This window comes from Hoplias malabaricus, chromosome 2 (assembly GCF_029633855.1).
Source record: "Hoplias malabaricus isolate fHopMal1 chromosome 2, fHopMal1.hap1, whole genome shotgun sequence".
Classification (NCBI taxonomy): Eukaryota; Metazoa; Chordata; class Actinopteri; order Characiformes; family Erythrinidae; genus Hoplias; species Hoplias malabaricus.
The window spans coordinates 78,948,698-78,971,439 of NC_089801.1; the positions used below are offsets into that span (position 1 = coordinate 78,948,698).

The 22,742-nt window shown below is 40.5% G+C and overlaps 1 protein-coding gene across 1 annotated transcript in view; it reads right to left on the reverse strand.

Moving 5' to 3' along the window:
- LOC136678220 (NACHT, LRR and PYD domains-containing protein 3-like) overlaps nt 1–22,742 on the reverse strand; it is a 32,040-nt gene that overhangs the window by 3,611 nt on the left and 5,687 nt on the right. Inside the window, exons 3-16 of the mRNA XM_066656189.1 lie at nt 21,969–22,082; nt 21,427–21,540; nt 20,186–20,299; nt 19,693–19,806; nt 18,198–18,326; nt 17,361–17,758; nt 15,728–17,285; nt 15,430–15,603; nt 13,683–13,853; nt 10,212–10,382; nt 7,837–8,010; nt 5,735–5,781; nt 4,489–5,027; nt 3,085–3,238 (exon numbers count right to left, since the gene is read on the reverse strand). Coding sequence (XP_066512286.1) covers nt 3,085–3,238; nt 4,489–5,027; nt 5,735–5,781; nt 7,837–8,010; nt 10,212–10,382; nt 13,683–13,853; nt 15,430–15,603; nt 15,728–17,285; nt 17,361–17,758; nt 18,198–18,326; nt 19,693–19,806; nt 20,186–20,299; nt 21,427–21,540; nt 21,969–22,082 — 3,971 coding nt within the window. The remainder of the gene's footprint in view (nt 1–3,084; nt 3,239–4,488; nt 5,028–5,734; nt 5,782–7,836; nt 8,011–10,211; nt 10,383–13,682; nt 13,854–15,429; nt 15,604–15,727; nt 17,286–17,360; nt 17,759–18,197; nt 18,327–19,692; nt 19,807–20,185; nt 20,300–21,426; nt 21,541–21,968; nt 22,083–22,742) is intronic.

Consider the following 22,742-nt stretch of genomic DNA (forward strand, 5'->3'; position numbering starts at 1 on the left):
TCATATTTAAGGCTCTCTTTTATGTTAAAATGTTGCCAGGCGACCAGACTAATTAAATGGCATAACATTGTTATAAAATGGCATAATAATAAGAATATAATAATATTGGAAATAACCAGGCATCGTGAATATACTCATTGACATTCAGTGTTTAAACACACACACCTTTATGAATTAAACTCTACCCTTTGGGATGTTATATTTGTGCTACACCTTCTGTAAAATCAATATCAGATTTATGTTATGGAAGGTGTGTTCGTACTTTGCCATCTAGCGGCGACAGAATGCAACTACTGCACCATTAAAAGTGGAACAGAGTCCGAATAAGAACCTGGCGAATAAGTAACGAACTGAGTATGTACCTCGAAGTGCCCAAACTATAGTAATAGTTTGTCTCTCACCAAACATAAAGGTTTTATTTGGTTGTTCTGCGATAAAACAAATCAATTTAAGTTTATTCTAAAATATGTTCCCAGGCGCTCCCTCTCTTTCCCAGACCCAGAGTGAGTGAGTGATCTCGGCACATCGACTCTCTTTGTCTTCGTCTGAGTCCCTGCTATTGGTTTACAGAGGTGTCAATCACTTCCGACCCGCCCCCTCAGAGCTGTGAGCGAATCCCTGTGGAGAGCGGCGTCCAGCAGCGCACCCCTCCCCCGGGGAATAGGACCCCGCTCACAGCCGGCAGCCGCTCATTGGTCCACAGCTGCACTGAATCTAAGAAGGAACGCCCTCAACTTTGAATTCACGAAGACTTTACGTCAAAACTTACCATTGCCTGGGCGCTAGGAGCTCCAGAACAGTGCCTTACCGTTACTCAGGAAATAAAGGCACGTTTACTGTGGCGCGGTGAGTAAGGGATTGTCTTTTGGAGCTTTTCACCGGTGCGGCGCCTCTCTCCTGAGACTGTGTTTTTTTAAAGACAGAATTTGAAGAGATTTTACAGTCTGTTATGGTTTAAATGTCCGAGTTTAAATGTCGTCCTGCTCCAGGTGTAAACAGTCAGTACCGAGCAGGGGGCTGAAAGTCAGTGTGTGTGTAGTGGTGTTACTACTGAGACATATGAGGTGGTGTTGAGGGCTTTTTGATCAAATAATTTGACGCTATGAACTAATTAATATTGATTAACAATAGAGGGCGTTTCTGTACAAAGGGTTTAATGGAAACTTTTACATCTGAACATTAAATTGTGCACTAATGTGACAAATGTTGTCTTCGAAAAAAAACCCTAAATAAAATAAAGAGCAATTATTAACGATTCCTAATGAAAACAAGTGCACAAGTGTAGTACAATAGGAAACAGTGCTTAAACAGTGAGTGTGTGGCTGTGTTTGCGCTGCTGCTGCTGCCCTCGTGTGGTGCACATGTGTAAATGCGACCGGCACAAATCTGTGTGGAGACACTGACCGGTCGATCACGATAAAAACCGGTGTGGATCCTAATCGTCCCCGTCCTAATCCCCCTTCCCCTTGTTTTCCTGTGGTTGATGTCGTCATGTGATTGGATCAAATGTACGTCAATCAACAACTCGACAAGGACCCTCTAAACGATCAGACGGTTAATGCATGTCCGAGTTTTTACCCACATTAATATTCTTGTGTCTTATATGATTAATGAGAATCACTGAAAACACCGTCCCAGAGGGAACCACAGAGGGACCCCACAACTTCAACTTAAAAGTCTGTAGAACGATGAATAAAATAGTTGTGTAAATGTATCATTTATAACAAAATAAACTTTAACACTTTTCATTGATCATTGTGTGAAACACAACACAATTTAGAGTGTATTCTACGATTAAATGGTTATTTATATCATTATTGATCTTTTATTAGTTATTTTCAATGTTGTGTGTAGCTTTTACAGCAATTAATGGTTGTTTTTATTGTTCATCTTATTTTCTCATCATCATTAATCATGACGACAGTGACACTTCAATCACTGAATCAGAATCAAAAGATGGGAAAGGACTGATAATTAATCCCTGAAGCACTTTTTTACCAAGATCTTTGTGTTGAAAAACTGAACAGAATGAAATGCACTTTTATTAAATACATGTGCCTCGTGTTTCTTCAGTTTCAAATGGTATAATCTGTTCAGTGACGTACAAAAGTGTACACATCTCTAATGAAGCTTTCTGTTCACTACGACACAGTGACGTTTCAAAATGATTGACAGTGAAGGAGGGTTAATGTGTGATGAGCTCATGAAAATACATCTACATTATCACTGTACGTCTATCGTCTATTGATGTGTTTTATGTTTTTAAATGTTCCTGTGTGTAAACAATTCACTTGAGTTCAACTGAACACCTTTATTCTTTCTGTGTTAAATAAACTGCCACAGTATTTTACATTGGTAAGAGATGGGTCAGTGTAGGAGCTGTATACGTCGTCTTCACCATATTAATGTTTTCTCTCTGTGTTTGTTTCCATGCGCAGTGGGGACATTAATGTTTGTCTGTGTTCATTAAATGTGAGAAAAAATGCTGAACTGTGACAAAGGAGACAAAGAGATGTTTTCACTTTTATCAATTTATTATTATTAGAATTTCAAAATTATGGAGAATATTCTGTGAAAGGTCCATCGCAGCGTCCACAGCCCAACCCCCGAAAAACAAGACATTGGCAACAGTGGCAAAGAAGAACTCCCCGTCTGGAAGAAGCCTTGGAAGGAACCAGACTTTGACGGGGGCCTTTTAACGGAATCCATTTTAAAAGTAACCCTCCGAGCACCGTCCATCCTCCATTCAGTGACACACACCCCTCCCACCCAACACACACACACACACACACACACACACACACACTCCTTAAATGACCGTGGTCTGGAAGAAGAGCCAGAATTAAAGGATGACGTCACAGATTCAGTTCAGTGGAAAAGTTTGGACGCCCCCCAGTCACCTACAAGTTTATTGTTTCTCTAAATTCATTTATTTATCTTGTGTTCATCTCCTTCACCTCAGAAACTCAACCATGTACTCAGGTGTACCCAAACTTGTGATGAACTGCACTGAAGCTGCTGATAGAAAGGAGGCGTGTCACGGCTGTTGAGTCAGAACCTCGTATCTCTAAAGAGTGCCTTTACAGGAGCAGTGAAGTGAAGCCCTGGTCTTCAGCTTCAGAACAGAACTCACAGCCCTGAAAATCCCAGCTCTGGAGCTTTTTAACATCTGAAGGAGTTCAGAGATCTTTGGCACGTTCTCAACAAGCTCCACTATAAAGTTCATTACTGGAACCGCCTTGAAACAGATTTTACACAGATTCCTGAAGATAGTTGAAGATTTACTGAAGCTCCATCTGACACAACCCCACTGAATATTCACAACCATCCCAACCCCCTGAGGAGACACCATCACACAGACTACACCCTGAATAGAGGGCTTCAGAGTGTGTGTGTGTGTGTGTGTGTGTGGAGATGCAGTAGAAAGACAGACTTCTGTTTTTTAAGAGATTTATTAAATGTTCATAATATTAAACTTTAATAAAAGTATATTTCAGAATTCTTCTTTTCCACCAACAAACATCACTCTTTCATTTCCCCCCACAACAAACCCCCAGAATCCAATCTCACAGAAAGGAGAAGAGTTTCTTAGAGAAGCCCCATCTTTTCCTTCTGTTCCTATGTTTGTGTTTCCTTTCAGCTTTAAGACACATCTCTTAACCCCCGTCCACTCAGCATCAACACACTGTCTGTGCTCAGTTTACACCATTAACCAGATTAACAAGAACAAAGACAGTTCAGTGTTAGCCCACACTTACGTTGTGTTTGGCGTCGTTTGAAAACTAAATATTTAATATTTACAAATATCTGAAGAGTTCTGGAGGTGGAAGTGCACTATGACGAGGGTCTGTGTTTACACTGACGACACAGATGAACACAACCCACCCGTTACACCCTGATCCCCTCTGTCCTCTTTCCTCCTACAGGAAACACCTTCACTCACTCACACCCTCACTCCTTCATTACAGAGTAACAATAGAAACCTCTCCCATGTTCTGGGCTAAGGCTGGTTCTCTCTGTTTGAAGCTATATTTCCTGCTGTAGAGAAGAGGCGCTCAGATGGTGTTGAGGAGCCTGGGATACAGAAGTAGGACCGAGCTGGACACGTCAGAGACAGAGAATCCACTGTTTTGTAACTGACTCCCCATAGATTTGATGTGAGAGACGATGGAGACCAGCGCACAGTGTAAATAAACACAGCGCTTTATAACGAGAGAAATCAAATAAACAGCTGAAAAATCCTGTTTACATCAGGGATATAAAAGAGAGAGAAGTGCAGGGGTGTAGTGTTCACTCAGATCCAGGTTTTATCACTGTTTTGTCCCTGAAGAGTCTCTCTGCTCGCTTTCTTTTACAAACTGAGCTTCATTTCTGTTTCATCGTCTTTTGTGATTCTCCTCACATTTTAAAGCAGCAGCTCGTTTGACAGAAAAGACCAATCAAAACAATAGATCACACACAGCACTATTTTATCTGACACAAACTCACTGAGGAGCCTGAAATATTATCAAAACGATCAAACCTAAACCCAGCACAGAGGGGTTCAGTGAATGTGGTGGTGAGTGTGTGTAAGTGTGTGAGTGTGTGTGTGTCAGTGGAGACGCTGTAGAAGGACAGAGTGCCGGCCGGACAGTCCACATACACTCCTACTCTGTTAGATCTGGGGGGAGGAGGAGGGAGATCAGTTCTGTTATTATTGTGATGGACAGTGTAACGGTTATCAGCGCACCACAGACTCCAGGACTTTTCATTCTCTCCAAACTCACAGTCATCACTGTATCCTTTTCTCTCAATTGATTTATACGCCACTGAAATATCAACCCCCTCCCCACTCCACTCAGTTTCCCAGTAACAGCGTCCAGTCAGACTCTCTCTGCACAGAACCTGCTCCCAGTCACTGAATCTCTCTGGATGATCAGGATAGGAAGGATGTCTCTTCCACTTCACACACTTCACCTTCCTGTTCCCCTCAGACAGAGAGAGCCCTGTGTTCACTGTGTTTGGGTCCAGTGTGAGCTCACAGGCATCTGCACACAACAAGATACACAACACACAACAGACAATCGGACATAAAATGGTACCATATTAAAATAAGAAAAAAATTAATAAAGGTTCATAAATGGGTTAAACGCCTGTTATTACATGGTTATTAATTACACTGTGAACACTTTAAAAGTGATTAATAATCCTTTGTAACACAGAGAAAGGAAGTGTGACAGTGAACTCTTTTGTGTCTAATACTGAAAGTGTGGGAGAACTTAGTGAAAATGTGGAGGTAAAGAATAAGCTCAGACCTGAGAATGTGAGTTTAGTCATTTCACATGTTAAGGTTCACCACATTATCATTAAAGTAGAAAAAGACACTCTGGTGGTGGGTAATTCATTAAAGGGTTAAACTCATTAACAAATATGTGCTGGAGCTGACGGGGTTAATGTCGACTGATGGAGGAGACACAGTGAGGTCAATATTCGGCAAGATCTGAGGTTTAACTGTAGACGGAGGTGGGTTCACTATTTGGCAAACAACAGGTCACTGGTGCCCTTTATATCTGTGTTATAACTGATTATTAATGTGTTAACAACATAACTATTAATAAACAGACTTTAACCCATTTATAAACCTTTATAAGTGAAGTCTTATTCTGAAGTGGTACCTACACAACACACAAACAACACAAAATGAGACACAACGAATGTAAAGAGAAAGAGCAGGAGAGAGAGAGAGAGAACCTACATTTTCTTGGTCCTGGTTTTATCCTGATCTCTCCTCCATTCTCCAACCTACAACACACACACACACACACACAGTTGTGAGTTGATGGTTGTGTTTGAGTGGTGTGTGTTCTCACTGTTCTCTCTGAGCCCCACATTCAGCTTCATTACAGCGTCATTCATTGATGTCCTTTTTGGAAACAGAAGAAAGATCATCATCTGTGGTGTTTCATCCTCTCTGTCTTTTTATCACAGAGAAATATTCTGTTTCTCTTTCTCTGTGTTTCATTTCCTCCATTTCCCTCTGATCCTCTCAGCCTTCAACACAGAATAATGCAGCAGAGTCGCTCTTCTACAACTGCTCCATTAAACCCTTTCTAGATCCTACACTCAGCTGCTCATTTATTAGGTTCTTCTGCCTTGTACCTGCTCTCACTGACCATTTCATCACAGACCCCTACACTGCCCGACCAACACAACTCACACACTCTAATATTTCACTGGACCACCTTTAGCTTTGATTACGCTCCACATTCACCACGGCTCTGTTTCTACAACCTTCTACAACACCACAACATTTATTTCCTCCAGAGCTGCCTTTATTTTTGGTGGAGATCTTGTATTGACGACGGGAGAGTCGGACCACTCCGTAAAGTCTTCTCCAGCACATCCCAAAGACTCTCAGTGGGTTCAGGTCAGGACTCTGGGGTGGTCAGTTCATGTGTGAAAATGATTCCTCACTCTTTCAGAATCTGAGCCTGATGAATCTTGGTGTCGTCCTGGAACAATCCACTGCTGGAACAACCTGGTCATTCAGTCCATTCAGGTCCTCAGTGGACTTCATTTTACTGCCACACACCACTGCTGAGTCTAGACCTGACCCAGTGAAGACCTCCAGATCATAACACTGCTGAGTCTAGACCTGACCCACTGAGCACCCCCAGATCATAACACTGCTGAGTCTAGACCTGACCCACTGAAGACCCCCAGATCCAGAGGCTTGAACAGGGGGCACGGTGCATGACAGGGGCATCACTTCATCCACTTCCCTTCTGACCCTGACACCCCCATCGCTCTAGAATAGGGTCAGTCTGGACTCATCAGATCACACGACCTTTCTCCACTGCTCCAGAGTCCAGTCTTTATGCTCCATAGTGAACTGAAGCCTTGTTTTCTGATTAATCTCTAACACTGAGCAGTGGTTTTCTAAAGACCATACAGCTGTTTAGTCCCAGTCCTGTGAGAAATGCTCTTACTTTCACTGTTAAACACAGCAGTGAGTTCTACTGTCCATTTTATACCATTCTACTTCACCAAGTGTTTGTGTGACCTTGGATCAGGATCATTCAGGAAAAACAAAACACACATTTGAACAGAACTGATGGTCTGCAGCTTCACAGATAAACACAAAAACTCTTAGAAAATCTAAACTGAAATGCCCCGAATAACAGAATAACTTTAGAAAGAACACAGATTCGACTAAACATTAGATTACATTACACTCCACAGACTCTCTGTAGACGACATTAAAATATTAATAACCAAAGAGTCAATGACTGTATATCACTATAATAAATAAAGCTCTGCTCTGATTTGTAGCCTGTATGACTGATAACAACACTCTGGGTATTAAAGTCTGCTCTTCAATCTGTTGACCATTGATCCCGACCCATTTAGACGCCCCGAAATGATAGGAATACAGAGATAATGATGGACTAGTCGACTCAGTTTCAGGATGCAGCAGTAGTGTAGGATCTTTCAGTCTGAAGTGTTTCAGCATTGAGGTCGTAGAACTGTTGTACCAGAGTACTCCTGTACTTCCCTAAACACTGAATATACATTTCTGAAGACTGTTCTAGAGACAGTCTACAATCCACATAAAGAGACTGTTATATGGGGCTTAGTTTTACTTCAGTGTCTCACAAGCCTTCAGCCTGACAACAGTTACACACTGAACAGTGGAGACAGAGCGGTGAAGGGTGATACTCTAACCATTAAATACTACTAGAGCAGAGCAGAGGCTAAATGAAGAAGGAACAATGAGCTGTAGAGCTTTATAGAAATACAGTAACAGCAGAGGACATCAGTAACTGAACACACACAAATACAGAAAGCTGTTCGTACCTGAGTGTGTCCAGTCTGCAGTGTGGATCCTCCAGTTTAACAGAGAGCAGCTTGACTCCTGTGTCTCCTGGGTGATTGTAGCTCAGATCCAGTTCTTTCAGGTGTGAGGTGTTTGAGCTCAAAGCTGAAGCCAGAAAAGCACAGCCTTCCTCAGTAACTAAACAAAAAGATAATCTACAGAGAGAGAGAGAGAGAGGTAAAGTGAGAGAAGTGGTATTTACTCAGAGCAAATCAAGCTGCTGTTTAGAATCAAATCAACAAACACCAAATTCTGTTTAATTTACAAAAACACTTCAATATCAAACAGGCTAAAATCTAAAGGTAAAAGTTATAAAAAACAGTTTAAAAACCTTAACATAATTAATAGAAAGACCTGGGTGTTTGTTTTCATAAATCTAAGACATTTTAGAGTCTGTTCAAATCCTCACTCAATAGAAATGAAATCAAATCACAACACAACATTATCACAACAGTGTCCCACAGAGGGGTTATTACTAGAAGTAAATATACAGACATTAATCCAGTAAAGGTTTCTATACTATGACCTCCCTGTTTAAGTTATGATCCTAATATTATTCTTTTATAAATGTTTTGAAATGGGAGGTTTGTTGACAGTTTGGGGGCGGGGTCAGAGCAGTTTCTCTCAGTGAATGCTATTGGCTGATGTCTCCTGGTTCTGTGACTGCCTCATACACTGCATATGTCCCTCCTACTGGGAGAAGCAGAGCTGTTGTTTTCCCCGGGACAGCACCAGGGATAAACAGAGTCGAGATAAGGTCATATTCCACTGTCTACAGTGGGTTCAGATCATAGTAATGTGTGATAAACATGTGGAAATGATGTTCACTGCAGGAAGATTTTAGAAAACTGAGACTGAGTTGACTGTGAGGTTGATTCTCTGAATCATTTGCCAAGAGTCGATCCCTATTTCCAGATGCTCAAAGAATTTATTCGTTTGTGAGTCGACTCCTGTTCACGAGCTACATTTACTTTGTATTCCACCCGCTCTCACTGCACAGAGACACTGAGGGACGACCTTGGAACCATACTCTCAAAATAATTTTGGATACGGAGTAGTCTCATATTTTACATTTTCCCCGTTTCAAAACGAAACACAAATAACCACGGTACACATCCTCCATGTTTGTTTTTCTGTAGAAGGCTTCTCCCAGTAGGAGGGACATATACAGTGTATGAGGCAGTCACAGAAGCAGGAGACATCAGCCAGTAGCATTCACTGAGAAGAACGGCCCTGACCCCGCCCCCAAACTGTCACAAACCTCCCATTTCAAAACATTTAAAATGAAGAGGGTAAAAACCACTTGAGAATAAAAAAGACAGTTTGAGAGTGAGATTATGATCTGTGTGTGAGCGCAATTCCTCTCTCTCTCTCTCTCTCTCTCTCTCTCTCTGTGCTCGTGGGTTTCACATTTGCGATTAACTAACACAATTTTAAAAAGGTACAGATTTAAATGTTCCACCTGGTGTTACTGCATCCTCTATTTTTGACATTGATGTGACGCCATATGTTTCCTTTTACAGACACAGACACACATTAAAAAAGTACTTGTGTTGTGTTTTAATCCCAATGGAGTGTAGCCTTGGCTAATGGTTAGAGACTGGGCTTGGTACCAGAAGGTTGCTGGTTCAATCCCCATGTTCAGCAGGAACATCCACGGCTGAAGTGTCCTTGAACAAGGCACTGAACCCCAAACGCTCTGGATGTGTGTTCACAGCCCCTAGTGCACTAGTGTGTGTGTGTGTGTGTGTGTGTTCACTGCCACAGATGGGTTAAATTTAGAGGACACATTTCCTTGTTTGTTATAAAATGACAAATAATTGCATGTCATACATTATATATTACATTATGTAAATTATGGGTGGCACGGTGGCGCAGCAGGTAGTGTCGCAGTCACACAGCTCCAGGGGCCTGGAGGTTGTGGGTTCGATTGGTGACTGTTTGTGAGGAGTTGGTGTGTTCTCCCAATGTCTGCGTGGGTTTCCTCCGGGTGCTCCGGTTTCCTCCCACAGTCCAAAAACACACGTTGCAGGTGGATTGGCGTCTCAAAAAAGTGTCCGTAGGTGTGAGTGTGTGAGTGAATGTGTGTGTGTGTGTGTCTGTGTTGCCCTGTGAAGGACTGGCGCCCCCTCCAGGGTGTATTCCCGCCTTGCGCCCAATGATTCCAGGTAGGCTCTGGACCCACCGCGACCCTGAACTGGATAAGGGTTACAGATAATGAATGAATAATGAATGAATTATGTAAATTATAATCTAGTAATCCATTCATATTAGAGCTTAAAAATAACAATTTTTAATGTATAAAGTCATGTTTGTGAAGTATAGAAAATGAAGAATAAAATCCCAGAACTCTGACCTGAGTGTCTCCAGTTTACAGAGTGAACTCTTCAGTGCAGCAGACAGCTTCTCCACTCCTGAATCCTGCAGGTCATTGTTACTGAGGTCCAGTTCTTTCAGGGAGGAGTTCACCAGTAAAACTGAGCCCAGATCTTCACAAGACTTTTCCCCAAGTTTACACACAGTTAGTCTGTAAAGAGAGAGGACATTACTCACTGAATAGATACAGGAACATGTTTTGAGAATTTGATCAGACTGGAGATTAGACTGAACAGATAAACACCTCCGTCTGGGTCCATGTACCTTCTGATCATTCTTTTTTGTTTTAAATCAGATATTAAACAATGAAAAACAGATGGTTATTTGATTCTCATATCATTCTTCAAATCCATAAAATGTAAAAACGAATAATAATTGTTTTTTATTTTAAATCAAAACATAAATTCTCAAAGAATAAGAAACAGAAAAACAGTCTTTTTATTTTTATCAAACCGTCGTCAAGGCAACTCAAGGCATGTAAATACAAAGTGCTCACTTTGATGTTTTTACACTTGCTCTTGTAAGGTCACTGTTGTCAGAGCTGTTAGTTTCAGAGCAGGACAGGTTTAGAACCACACTCTGAAACAATTGTACACACGGCAAGAAGGGGACTATATTCTACAGCCGTCTCTGAGGCTATTCCTCATTGTTATGGAGGAGAAAAGGGTTTTCCATGAGGTGATTCACTGGGGTCAAGCTTTTTGCGCTTTGGAAATTGATGGTAAATCCATAAGCGCTTCAAATTCAAATGTACGTTTAGACACAACATTGTTTTTATTACGGAGAAATGAAATAATACATTGGACTAACAAGTTATTATGATAATGTTTCATTTCAAATCACTTTAATGAGGCAAAACACACACTGCTTATCTTATATATTTACGTATATTTACGATTATTTATATGCATTTTAGCAAAATGATACAGTTGATAGCCAAGGGGTTCTTCTGTTTAATGACAGTGGAATGATTCTGGCATCAAACTCATCAAAGCATTAATTGGGTATTCATTTATTTATAATTGGTACAGTACACCAATTCACCTGTATCTCTACATCACATGTTTTTCTTTTCGTGTTCTATCTCTTAATTTGCTCGTTACACCGTTAATGCTACAATGCAATAAAAACAGTGATACGACTGAGATGTTTGCACGACAAGACAGAGCCGTCACTAGAGATGAATGATGAGGGGCTAAGCTTTAACCAGGGGGTCTGGGGTAAGTGCCTCATAGCAGAACATTTCTTTGACGAGGTACAGATTGAGCAAAGCCACAAGGAGCTAAGATAACACTAGTGTACACGTAGGGGTTCGATAAAGGGTGGTTGGATTACTCTTCATTCAAAAAGAAACCAGATGGAGACGGATAATTTCCTGGCAGTGCTGTCTTTTATTTTTCCACCATCAGAAGCCACACACTCACTCTCTACTCTACTCACTTCCCCGTTTTCCTTACATCACGTGACTTCTTCAACCAATCATAAATCAGGATGAATATTTGTGATAATAAACAAAGAATAGTTATTCCCTTAAATATTTGGACTTAAATTCTGCCAGAATAAAACTTTAAAATACAAAAGATAAAACAATTTAAAACTATAACATTTATTCAGTCTATTGGCCCAATTTAACCCTTACACTAGTGACTATGGAGTGAGATCACTGTCTTTTATGAGAGAGCGCAAAAACCACACTAAATTGAGCAAGTCAGACTCAACGAGCACAGAATCATGAAAACCGAGCGAAAACAGTGACAGCGATGTAGCACCTCGCTCTCGTTTCACTGTTACCATTATACAATATATATACCGTATTTTCCGCACTATAAGGCGCACCGCACTATAAGGCGCACCTTCATTGAATGACCTATTTTAAAACTTTGTCCATATATAAGGCGCACCTTCATTGAATGACCTATTTTAAAACTTTGTCCATATATAAGGCGCACCTTCATTGAATGACCTATTGTAAAACTTTGTCCATATATAAGGCGCACCGGATTATAAGGCGCATACAATAGACGCTACAGTAGAGGCTGGGGGTTACGTTATGCATCAATTAGATGGAGCTGCGCTAAAGGGAATGTCAACAAAACAGTCAGATAGGTCAGTTCAACTTTATTAATAGATTACAACCCAGCGTAGTTTAAGGTAAAACATGTAGTGCAATGTTAATATACCCCACATAGTGGGGGGGGGTACTTTTCCTCGATTCAATAATAATAATAATCACAATATAGTAACACTCGAAATAGTGCAAAGCGATAACAATATATCAATAACTCAACGTTGCTCAAACGTTAAAATCACACAACACACAAAATAAACACGTAAAGCTCACTTTACTAAGTTATTCCTCTATTCCCGTGTTCTTCTGCGTGACTGATCGCCTTGAGTTTAAACTCTGCGTCATATGCGTGTCTCTTAATAGGAGCCATTTTGGGGTCTTTACATAAAAAACAAATGGAAATGAAATATATATACCGGTATATATCCAGCATGCACCGCGCGCGGAAGAAAATGAAGTAGGCGGCTGCTTACCGTAGTTGCGAGACCTGGCTCAATATTGGTCCATATATAAGGCGCACCGGATTATAAGGCGCACTGTCGGCTTTTGAGATAATTTGAGTTTTTTAGGTGCGCCTTATAGTGCGGAAAATACGGTATATATATATATATAATAATTATTTATATATTAAGTATATATTTTTATTTCATTCAGTCTGTTTACATGATTTGTTATTTACACAAAGTACTAGACGTACAGGAGAACACACAGGAGGAAGCACTTTGGTGAAGTCTGCTTCACAGGAAACTCACTTTTAAGGAACAAATGACCTTTCTGCTATTGCTGCTCTGTATGTTTTCTGTTTACAGTTTAACAGCAGAGCTATGAGTCTTTTGTTACGCAGGAAAATAACAGTATTTTATTTAAGGAGCATTATTATTTAATATGTGCCAATAGTTTATTTTTGAGCAATGTCTCATGGACATCTACAGCTGAATGTTAATAAAAGTTCCTGTGTGACATTTGGGACGTGTAGCTTTGACTCAGAAGTGCCTTTTTGTTATTATCTCATGAGAAGAAAAATATTGAGATATATATCGTATATCGCCACTCAGCAAAAAAAATATCGAGACATTGTTTTTGGTCCATATCGCCCAGCTCTATTAAATATATATTATTTAATATAATTCATATTAATATAACATTTATTTAAGTATTTTCAGTGTTTTATTCATATCACCAAGAATATTGTTATTGTCAAGATTAGGGCCATATCCCCCACCCCTAGTTGTGTTAATAATCCCAGTGGTGTTTATTATAATCTAGTAACACAGTCTTTTCCTTTATATTTTATACAAGAGATTAGAAAATTAATTATTTTTTATGTATAAAGTCACGTTGGTGAAGTATATAAAATGAAGAATAAAATCCCAGAACTCTGACCTGAGTGTCTCCAGTTTACAGAGTGAACTCTTCAGTGCAGCAGAGAGCTTCTCCACTCCTGAATCCTGCAGGTCATTGTTACTGAGGTCCAGTTCTTTCAGGGAGGAGTTCACCAGTAAAACTGAGCCCAGATCTTCACAAGACTTTTCCCCAAGTTTACACACAGTTAGTCTGTAAAGAGAGAGGACATTACTCACTGAATAGTTACAGGAACATTTCTGAAAGGATTAAGAAAGACATGTTGATTTCATTTAGAGGAGAAAAAAAAACAACAATAAAAACAAAGTAAAAAATCCCACTGCAGCTCATCTTTCCTCCAGTGGGGGGAGAAAATGCTTCATTTAAACATTAAAACACACAGTTTAACAGAACAGAACTGAAGCTTCACAGAAACCTCTTAGAGCAGCTAAAGAGAAATGCCTCAAATAACAAGATAACTTTAGGAACAACAGAGCTCAGTCTGATCTTTTACATTACACTGATCAGACTCTGTGTAGAACACATTAAAAGATAAAAACCAAAGAGTCAGTGTCTGTATATCACTATAATAATAAACCTCTGCTCTGGTTCATAGCCTGTATGACTGATAATATCACCATGGGGAGAGTCTGCTGTTGACTGTTACTCCAGCAGTGGAAACACTTTACAGAAGTCCTGAAGTGTTCAGAGAGCAGAGATAATGTAGGAGAAGATGATCTGATTTTTGTGAGTAGTGAATTATAGTCTAGGAATCCAGCACCTGACTTCATCTTAATATTTCATATTGTATGTTACATGCCAAAGAGGCACTGTTTGTTTTGTTTTCTCCCTCTACTTTCTTTCACTTCCTCTCTTTCTCTAGTTTATTACCTGTTCAGCCAATGGGGAAGCTGTTGCCCAAGACTGCTGTCCTAATCCTCCTATAGGACGAGCTGTTCACCTGGAAGAGGCAGGACCTCTTGGATATAAAGCCCACCAAGTGGAACAATGAGGGGGAGGAGCTTTTTACCTGTGTGATACTTGAATGCTGCTAACTTATGGTTTGAGGCTTGTTGCTGCTAGCTGATGTTTACAGATGTTGCTGCTATTTTGTTTGATGATCTTTGCTGCTAGCTCAAACTGAGATTGCTGCTGCTGTCACTAGCTAGAGTTTGAGGTTTAGTTGTGGTCCTGCTAACTTTACTTTAGCCTAGCTTCACTTTAGCCATTTTAAATCTGTGGATTGCTCTTCCCTTGTTAAATCTCTCTACCACCACTACTGGTGTGGACAGGCAAGTACAGGCACCTATACATTCCATGGTAGGACAAACCCTGTATATACACACACTAGGTAAAGGGTGAGTGCCACAGCTGTATTTTTGGGGCAGGTTAGTTTTATTTGTTAGTGAACTTTTGTTTATTTCTTTTCTTTGGCACCATCCACAGTCCACCCAGTAGTAGTCGGTTGGTTTTAGCATTTGAGATTTTTCCATTGTCTTCTACTTCTCATATCACTGCTACAACTACATTTGCATTGTTCTATTCTTAAACCATTATCACACCACTACTGCTGCTTTATTGTACCTTGTACTTCACTTTAGATTAAAGCTGAAAAGAGCATTCTGTTGTTCCCTCACTTCCACATTACACCACACAATCCATGTTACACCCATCCCTTGATACCTCTAGATACATCTTACAAAGAGTGTGGGGCGCAACATTGTATCCTCTGAATAAAATGATCAAGATGTATAAATTTAATGTTCAAGTCTGAACTGACAGAACTGACCTGAGTGTCTCCAGTTTACAGTGTGAACTCTTTAGTGCAGCAGAGAGCTTCTCCACTCCTGAATCCTGCAGGTCATTGTTACTGAGGTCCAGCTCTTTCAGGGAGGAGTTTGGTGATTTCAGAACAGAGCAGAGACTCTCATTGGAATTCTTGGACAGATTAAAGCCAAACAATCTGCAGGGTGAGGTAAACAGAGTACACAGTTTTTAGACACTCACCCAAAACCAATCTGGAAATTTGTCTAATTCAGCATCAGCACTGAAATATTAAAATAAATTCACTGAGACACAACACTCACACAGCCTTTCTGCAGTTGCTCACAGCTGAGATCAGTCTCCAATAACCCTTCTCAGTGGTCTTGTACTTCCTCAAGTCCAGTTCATCCAGCACCTCGTCTGAGTTCACGAGCATGTAGGCTAATGCTAAACACTCTCCAGCAGACAGTCTCTTATCTGAGCGTTTCTCTGATTTGAGATACTCCTGGATTTTACTGGATAAAGAGGAGTGATTCATTTCAGTGAGACAGAGGAACAGGTTGATAGATCTGTCAGAAGGAAGATCCTCTGATGTTATTATGCGTTTGATGTACAGAATTGTTTTCTTGATGCTCTCAGAGCTGCTCACTGTGTGTGTCAGTAGGTCCTGCAGGAGTTGTTGATTGGACTCCAGTGAGATGCCCAACAGAAAACGGAGAAACAGATCCAGGTGTCCAGTCTTACTCTTTAAAGCTGTACGCACAGCTCCCTTCAGCAGCTCGTCCAGTGAAACACTGTCAGACCACTTCATGTTTTTCGGCTTCAGAAGCTGCAGTTCCTCCATGTTGTTGTTCACACAGCAGTGAAACACATAGAAAGCAGCCAGGAACTCCTGAAAGCTCAGATGCACAAAGCAGTAAACCTTCCTCTGGTAAAGCACAGACTCCTCCCTAAAGATCTCAGTGCAAATCCCAGAGTACACTGAGGCCTCAGTGACATCAATCCCACACTCTCTCAGGTCGTCTTCATAGAACATCACATTGCCCTTCATCAGCTGTTTGAAAGCCAGTTCAGACAGTTTCAGAAACATGTTCCTGTTGGATCTCAGGAGTTCCTGTAGAGTTCCTCTCTCATCTTCCTCCTCATACTTCTCCTTCCTCATGATTGTCTGAGTGCACAGGAAGTGTGAGTACATTGCAGTCAGAGTTTTAGGGATTTCTGTGGTCCCTTGTTTCATGATTCGCTGAAGCACAGTTGCTGAGATCCAGCAGAAGACTGGAATGTGGCACATGATGTGGAGACTCCTTGTCGTCTTAATGTGGGAGATGACACTGTCGGCTTGGTGTTGGTCACTAATCCTCTTCCTGAAGTACTCCTCCTTCTGTGGATCATTGAATCCCTGAATTTCTGTCACACGGCTGATGTACTGAGAGGGGATCTGATTGGCTGCTGCTGGTCTGGAGGTTATCCAGATGTGAGCAGAGGGAAGCAGGTCTCCTTTGATGAGGTTTGTCATCAACACGTCCATTGAAGACACCTTGGTCACGTCTGACACTTTCTCACACTCTGAGAACTTCAGTGGAATTCTGCTTTCATCGAGGCCGTCAAATATGAACACAGTTTTACACACGTCATATTCCTTTGTGTCCAGACCTCGGAGCTCAGGATGGAGGTCACACAGAAGTCCATGAAGACTGTACTGTTTGTCTTTAATCAGGTTCAGCTCTCGGAATGGAAGCACAAACATGAACTCTATATCCTGATTGGCTTCTCCTTCAGCCCAGTCCAGAATGAACTTCTGCACAGAGACAGTTTTTCCAATGCCAGCAATGCCTTTAGTCAGAACGCTTTTCAGTTTTTCCACTTGTGGATCTTTATCTTCTTCTCCTTCTTCACGTCTCACATCTTCATCCATCACAGCTCTGGTGTCGTCTTCTTCCATTTCTCCCATCGTACGCTGTACAGGGTTAAATATGTCTAAACAGTTTATTGGTGTATCTGGCAGGTTTTGTTTCCAGGGTTTGTTCTCAATCTGTAAAACTTCATGTTCCTCATTCACTCCTTCCCTCTCTCCCTCGATGATGTAGAGCTGAGTGTAAACCCTGTTCAGGAGGATTTTATTCTCTTGTGTTTTGAATCCCTCAAATAAGCTCTCGTACTTGTTCTTCAGGCTGATTTTGTTTCTCTCTGAGACACTGAGCAGGACGTCATCCACTGGTTTGTATTCATCCAGCTCCATGGACTCCTCCGTGTGTGGAAACTGAACAGAGCCTGTTTTAAACCTCTTTCTGCAGCAGGGAGAGGTCAAGTCTCCTGAGTGGACAGACTGGTCCCTAAGGCTCCTGATGCACTGTCTACAAAAAAAGTGTCCACAGGTGATAGAGACAGGATTTGTGTGAATCTGCTCACACACTCCACACCTGGAACCATCCTGGAGTAGCACATCCCTCCTAGAGAGAGAGAAGAAAATACAGTAGAAAACATATAGTAAGTGAAAGAGACTGAAAAAGAACAACTAAAACATAGCATAGCAAACTAGTAAAAAAGACAAAAATAAAACATTGCACACCCTTTATGAAAAAAATAAAGATTCAGCAACAAAACTAAAAGAAGCATGTGTCTCACTCATTTATTTAGGAAAGTTTCTATACAAATAAATATTTTATTATAAATCAGACACTTATTGAGAGTGAGGATGGTAATTCTTTCCCTGCCCTTGTGAGAGCTGATGCTAATGTACAGAAAATCCACTACGACACAGTACAGTGGCATTTATCCAAGTCTTGGATTTACAGAGTGGGACAGAGGAAGAACCAGGAGGTGTTATTTCTAGTTTTAAACCGCACGAGGTAGTAAAACATCGAGTTGTTCTTTAGAGACATATGGCTGGGCTCTGGGGGTTCTGCTCTAAATGTACGCAGTCTTGAAACAATGTGGAGACACAAACAACAGTTAATGCCACACTCTGATTGAAAAAAAGAGAAATTTACAAATGTTACTTTAGAATAAACACTAATGGATAATGAAATTCTTTAAAATGTCCCCATGTTTTCAAGGGACATTACATTGACTTCCATTCATTTTGTGGGGATTTATTCTAAACTTAACTACTACTACCCTAAGCCTAAACGTTCCCTTAACACAGCCTCAACTTAAAATGTAATGATTACGTCATGGGGACCATGCTGTAGATGGGGACCAGATGTAGTAATTTCTGACACAATCACGGAGTTGTGCAAACACAGTTTGTAGAAACTCTGTGACATGTAATCGCTGGGTCCACAGTCACTCATCTAGTCACATTACAGCCACAACTCTGCAAGGTAAGCATCAATAAAATGCTACTCTTGATTTTTTTTAAATGGCAATTCACAATAAAATTGTATATTGTAGAGAAATTATATCCTGTTTCTCCTTTGTACTGACAGACTTGTGTGAACTAATGTATTACAAGTTGTACTCTAAGTCCTAGGTTTGCACTGTGGACTGTAAGATTTATTTAGGCCGGTGATCTTTCTCTGATACGTTGTGTTTTTACTGCTATTAAATATTAAACCACACCTATGTTTCTTGACACAAGTTGCTAAAGCAAAAGGCTGAATTCTGATAAATGTTCAGCTGTAAATATCTTTCATGTTGTTGCTCTTCAGAGACACACAGCTAGGCTCTGGACGTTCTGCTCTGAACGTCTACTCTCTGAAGAAGTGATGTGGAGACACAAGAACAAGTTTAAACCACAATCTGATTACAAAGAGTGATATTTAACCATAGCTTCATCTGCTGTAAATGTGTTTACTGGCATCACACAGTAGTGCTCTATAGACTAACATTTTCAAGGTTAAACACTAGAAAATACTCTTTCTCATAACATCATTTATCAAGGGAGGGAGGTCAAACAAGTAGAATTTAAAAAAGTCAGGGCTGACACTTCTCTCAATATTTTCTGCTCAAGAATTATAACAGTGAACAAAACTCACATTTCTAAATTTGACTAAAACAAATCCTTGCTTAGATCTCTTAAATTTCACCCCCTGCTCTACAGAGAGCTCATACACTCAGTAGTGTAAAACACACACACACACTGCTCATTCATGTAAAGAATAGTGACCCTGGCAGCAGCACACTCCAGAAAATAATTAATTACATTACAGAAGAACCCTGAATCAATTGCAGAAAAAAAAAAAAAAAAAACACACACACACACACAAACAAAAAATCAAGAAAAATATCCAATACTGCTGGTTGAGTGTCGTGCTGAAACTCATGAGAATGTTAAGTCATGTCTCACCTCGGGTCAGAACCGATTCTCCCATCACTGAAAGCAGGAGGAAGAAACATTGAGTTGTTGCTCTTCAGAGACACACAGCTGTATTCTGGAAGATCTGCTCTGAACGTCTGCCATCTGGAAATGTAAAGTGGAGACACAATAAAGAGTTTAAACCACAATCTGATTATAAGTGAATTTAACAATAGCTTCATCTGCTGTAAATGTGTCTACTGTCATCACACAGTAGCGCTGCAGTGCTCTATAAGCTATAAGTCTGGCCCCCTGCTGTACAGAGGGCTCATACACTCAGTAGTGTAAGACACACACACACACTGCTCATTCATGTAAAGAACAGTGACCCTGGCAGCAGCAGACTTCAGAAAATAATTTATTACATTACAGAAGAACCCTGTTCTCCCATGTGCAGGATCGATAAAACAGATTCAACTGCAGAAAACACAGACACACAGACATGTTGTGGTGAAACTCATGAGAATGTTAAGTCATGTCTCACCTCGGGTCAGAACTGACTCTTTTGTTACTGAAAGCAGGAGGAAGAAACATTGAGTTGTTGCTCTTCAGAGACACACAGCTGGGGGCTGGAGATTCTGCTCTGAACGTCTGCCATCTACAACAGAGCAGACAGTTAAAAACATAGAAAGAAAATAGAATTCAGATCTTTACACATCACTGGTTTACATCCAGTCAGGTGAAAATGAATCTAATTAATCAGTTAATTAATCAAATTATGAAGAAAATCATATTACACCGATATCTGCAGTGTGTGCTACTTATTAAATCTTAAGATTTTAATTTACTACATAAACTCACTATACACCCACTAACAATAACATCATGACCACCTCCTCGTTTCTAAAGTCACTGTTCATTCTCTCAGCTCCACTGTCCACAGGAGCACTTTGTAGTTCTACAGTAACAGACTGTATTTTTTATCTATTGCTCTGCATTAACCGTTAGCCTCCTACCACCCTGTCCTTCAATGTTCAGGACCCCCACAGAGCAGGTATGATCTGGGTGGTGGATCATTCCCAGCGCTGCAGTGACGTGTTGGTGGTGTGTTAGTGTGTGTTGCACTGGTACAGACACAGACACAGCAGTGCATACACTCCACTGAGTAAGTCCAATAATAACTATTGTAAAGTGCCCTGTCACTCTCTCTTTCTCCTCCTTGCTCCCTCTGCCATAATGTCCGCACCGGGAAAACTGAGCTGGATTTTTCTTGTAGTGAGCTAAACACCCATGAGATATGTGCTGAAAAGTGTTCTCACAAGAGTTCCCCGCCCTGTGATTCTGAAGTTGCAGAGACTAGTTGTTTTTAGAGAAGCAGCTCTGGAGAGCAGTGAGAGAGGCACTATTCTCTCTATTACAGGTCGGAGGGGCATCACAATCATTTTGAAACTGTCATTTTGAGGTGAAATTACTACAGTGCTCTTTTAACCCATCTGTGGAAGTGAACTCACACTCACACGCACTAGTGCACTAGGGCAGTCTACACACACCTGGAGTGGTGTATGCAAAAAGTGTGTGTGTGTGTGTGTGTGTGTGTGTGTGAATGTAAAGCTTAATTCTCAGTGCTGCTGTTTTTTCTGTTTGATAACTGCAGTGTGATGCCATTTAAAGTGTATTTGGCTTTTTGATCACTTTTCTGTTTTGTTTATTTGACTTCTGGATGTGCGTTTTATTGCAGCTCTGTTAGAATCAGGGTTAATATTAATATATACTTTTGACTCTCACCTCAGGTCAGAACTGATTCTCCCATCACTGAAAGTAGGAGGACTGAACACTGAGTTGTTGCTCTTCAGAGACACACAGCTGTATTCTGGACGTTCTGCTCTGAATGTCTGCCATCTGGAAAAGTGAAGTGGAGACACAAGTAAGAGTTTAAACCACAATCTGATTATAAAATGTGAAATCTAACCATAGTTTCATCTGAAGTGTTTACTGTCATCACACAGTAGCGCTGCAGTGCTCTATAGGCTTTAAGTCTTGCCCAATTCTGACAGATTTCACCCCCTGCTCTACAGAGAGCTCATACACTCAGTAGTGTAAGACACACACACGCTGCTCGTTCATGTAAAGAATAGTTACCTTGGCAGCAGCACACTCCAGAAAATAATTAATTACATTACAGAAGAACCCTGTTCTTCCATGTGCAGGATCCATAAAATAGATTCAACTGCAGAAAACACACACAAACGCACGAAAAAAAAAAAAATTAAAACACTGCTGGTTGAGTGTCGTGCTGAAACTCATGAGAATATTAAGTCAGGTCTCACCTCGGGTCAGAACTGACTCTTTTGTTACTGAAAGCAGGAGGAAGAAACATTGAGTTGTTGCTCTTCAGAGACACACAGCTGGGGGCTGGAGATTCTGCTCTGAACGTCTGCCATCTATAACAGAGCAGACAGTTAAAAACATAGAAAGAAAAAAGAATTCAGATTTTTACACGTCACTGGTTTACATTCTTTCAGGTGAAAATAAACCCAATTAACCAGTTAATTAATCTAAATAAGAGGAAAATCATATTACACTGATATCTGCAGTGTGTGCTACTTATTAAATCTTAACATTTTAATTTATTTTAAAAACATATTAAATTTTGGCCTGTCTTCTTTATATTTTATTGAATCCCCTCTTTGTCGTCCCTTGTTTGTTTCAGTTTAACCTCCCTCTCAGGCTGATGGCTTTATTTACTGGCCAATGGACACATTTATCTAATTATGGGAGAAGGTTATTTAACAGTGAACAGCATTACTCTATCCTCCACACAGACTAACCTGCTGTTTTACCTTTGTGGAAAGATAATGTTTGGAACAGTTTTTTCTGAAGAATTGTCCTTTTATAAAAAAAAAAATAATAATAAAATGTTCAAATGTGTAATTGTTTGTCACTGTACAGCGTACAACAAAATGTGTCTTTCCCATTCAACTCATCACTGGCAGTGAATTCTCAGGGCTATCGTTTTTTTCTATTTGATAACTGCTGTATGATGCTATTTAGCCCTGTGAAGGACTGGCGCCCCCTCCAGGGTGTATTCCCGCCTTGTGCCC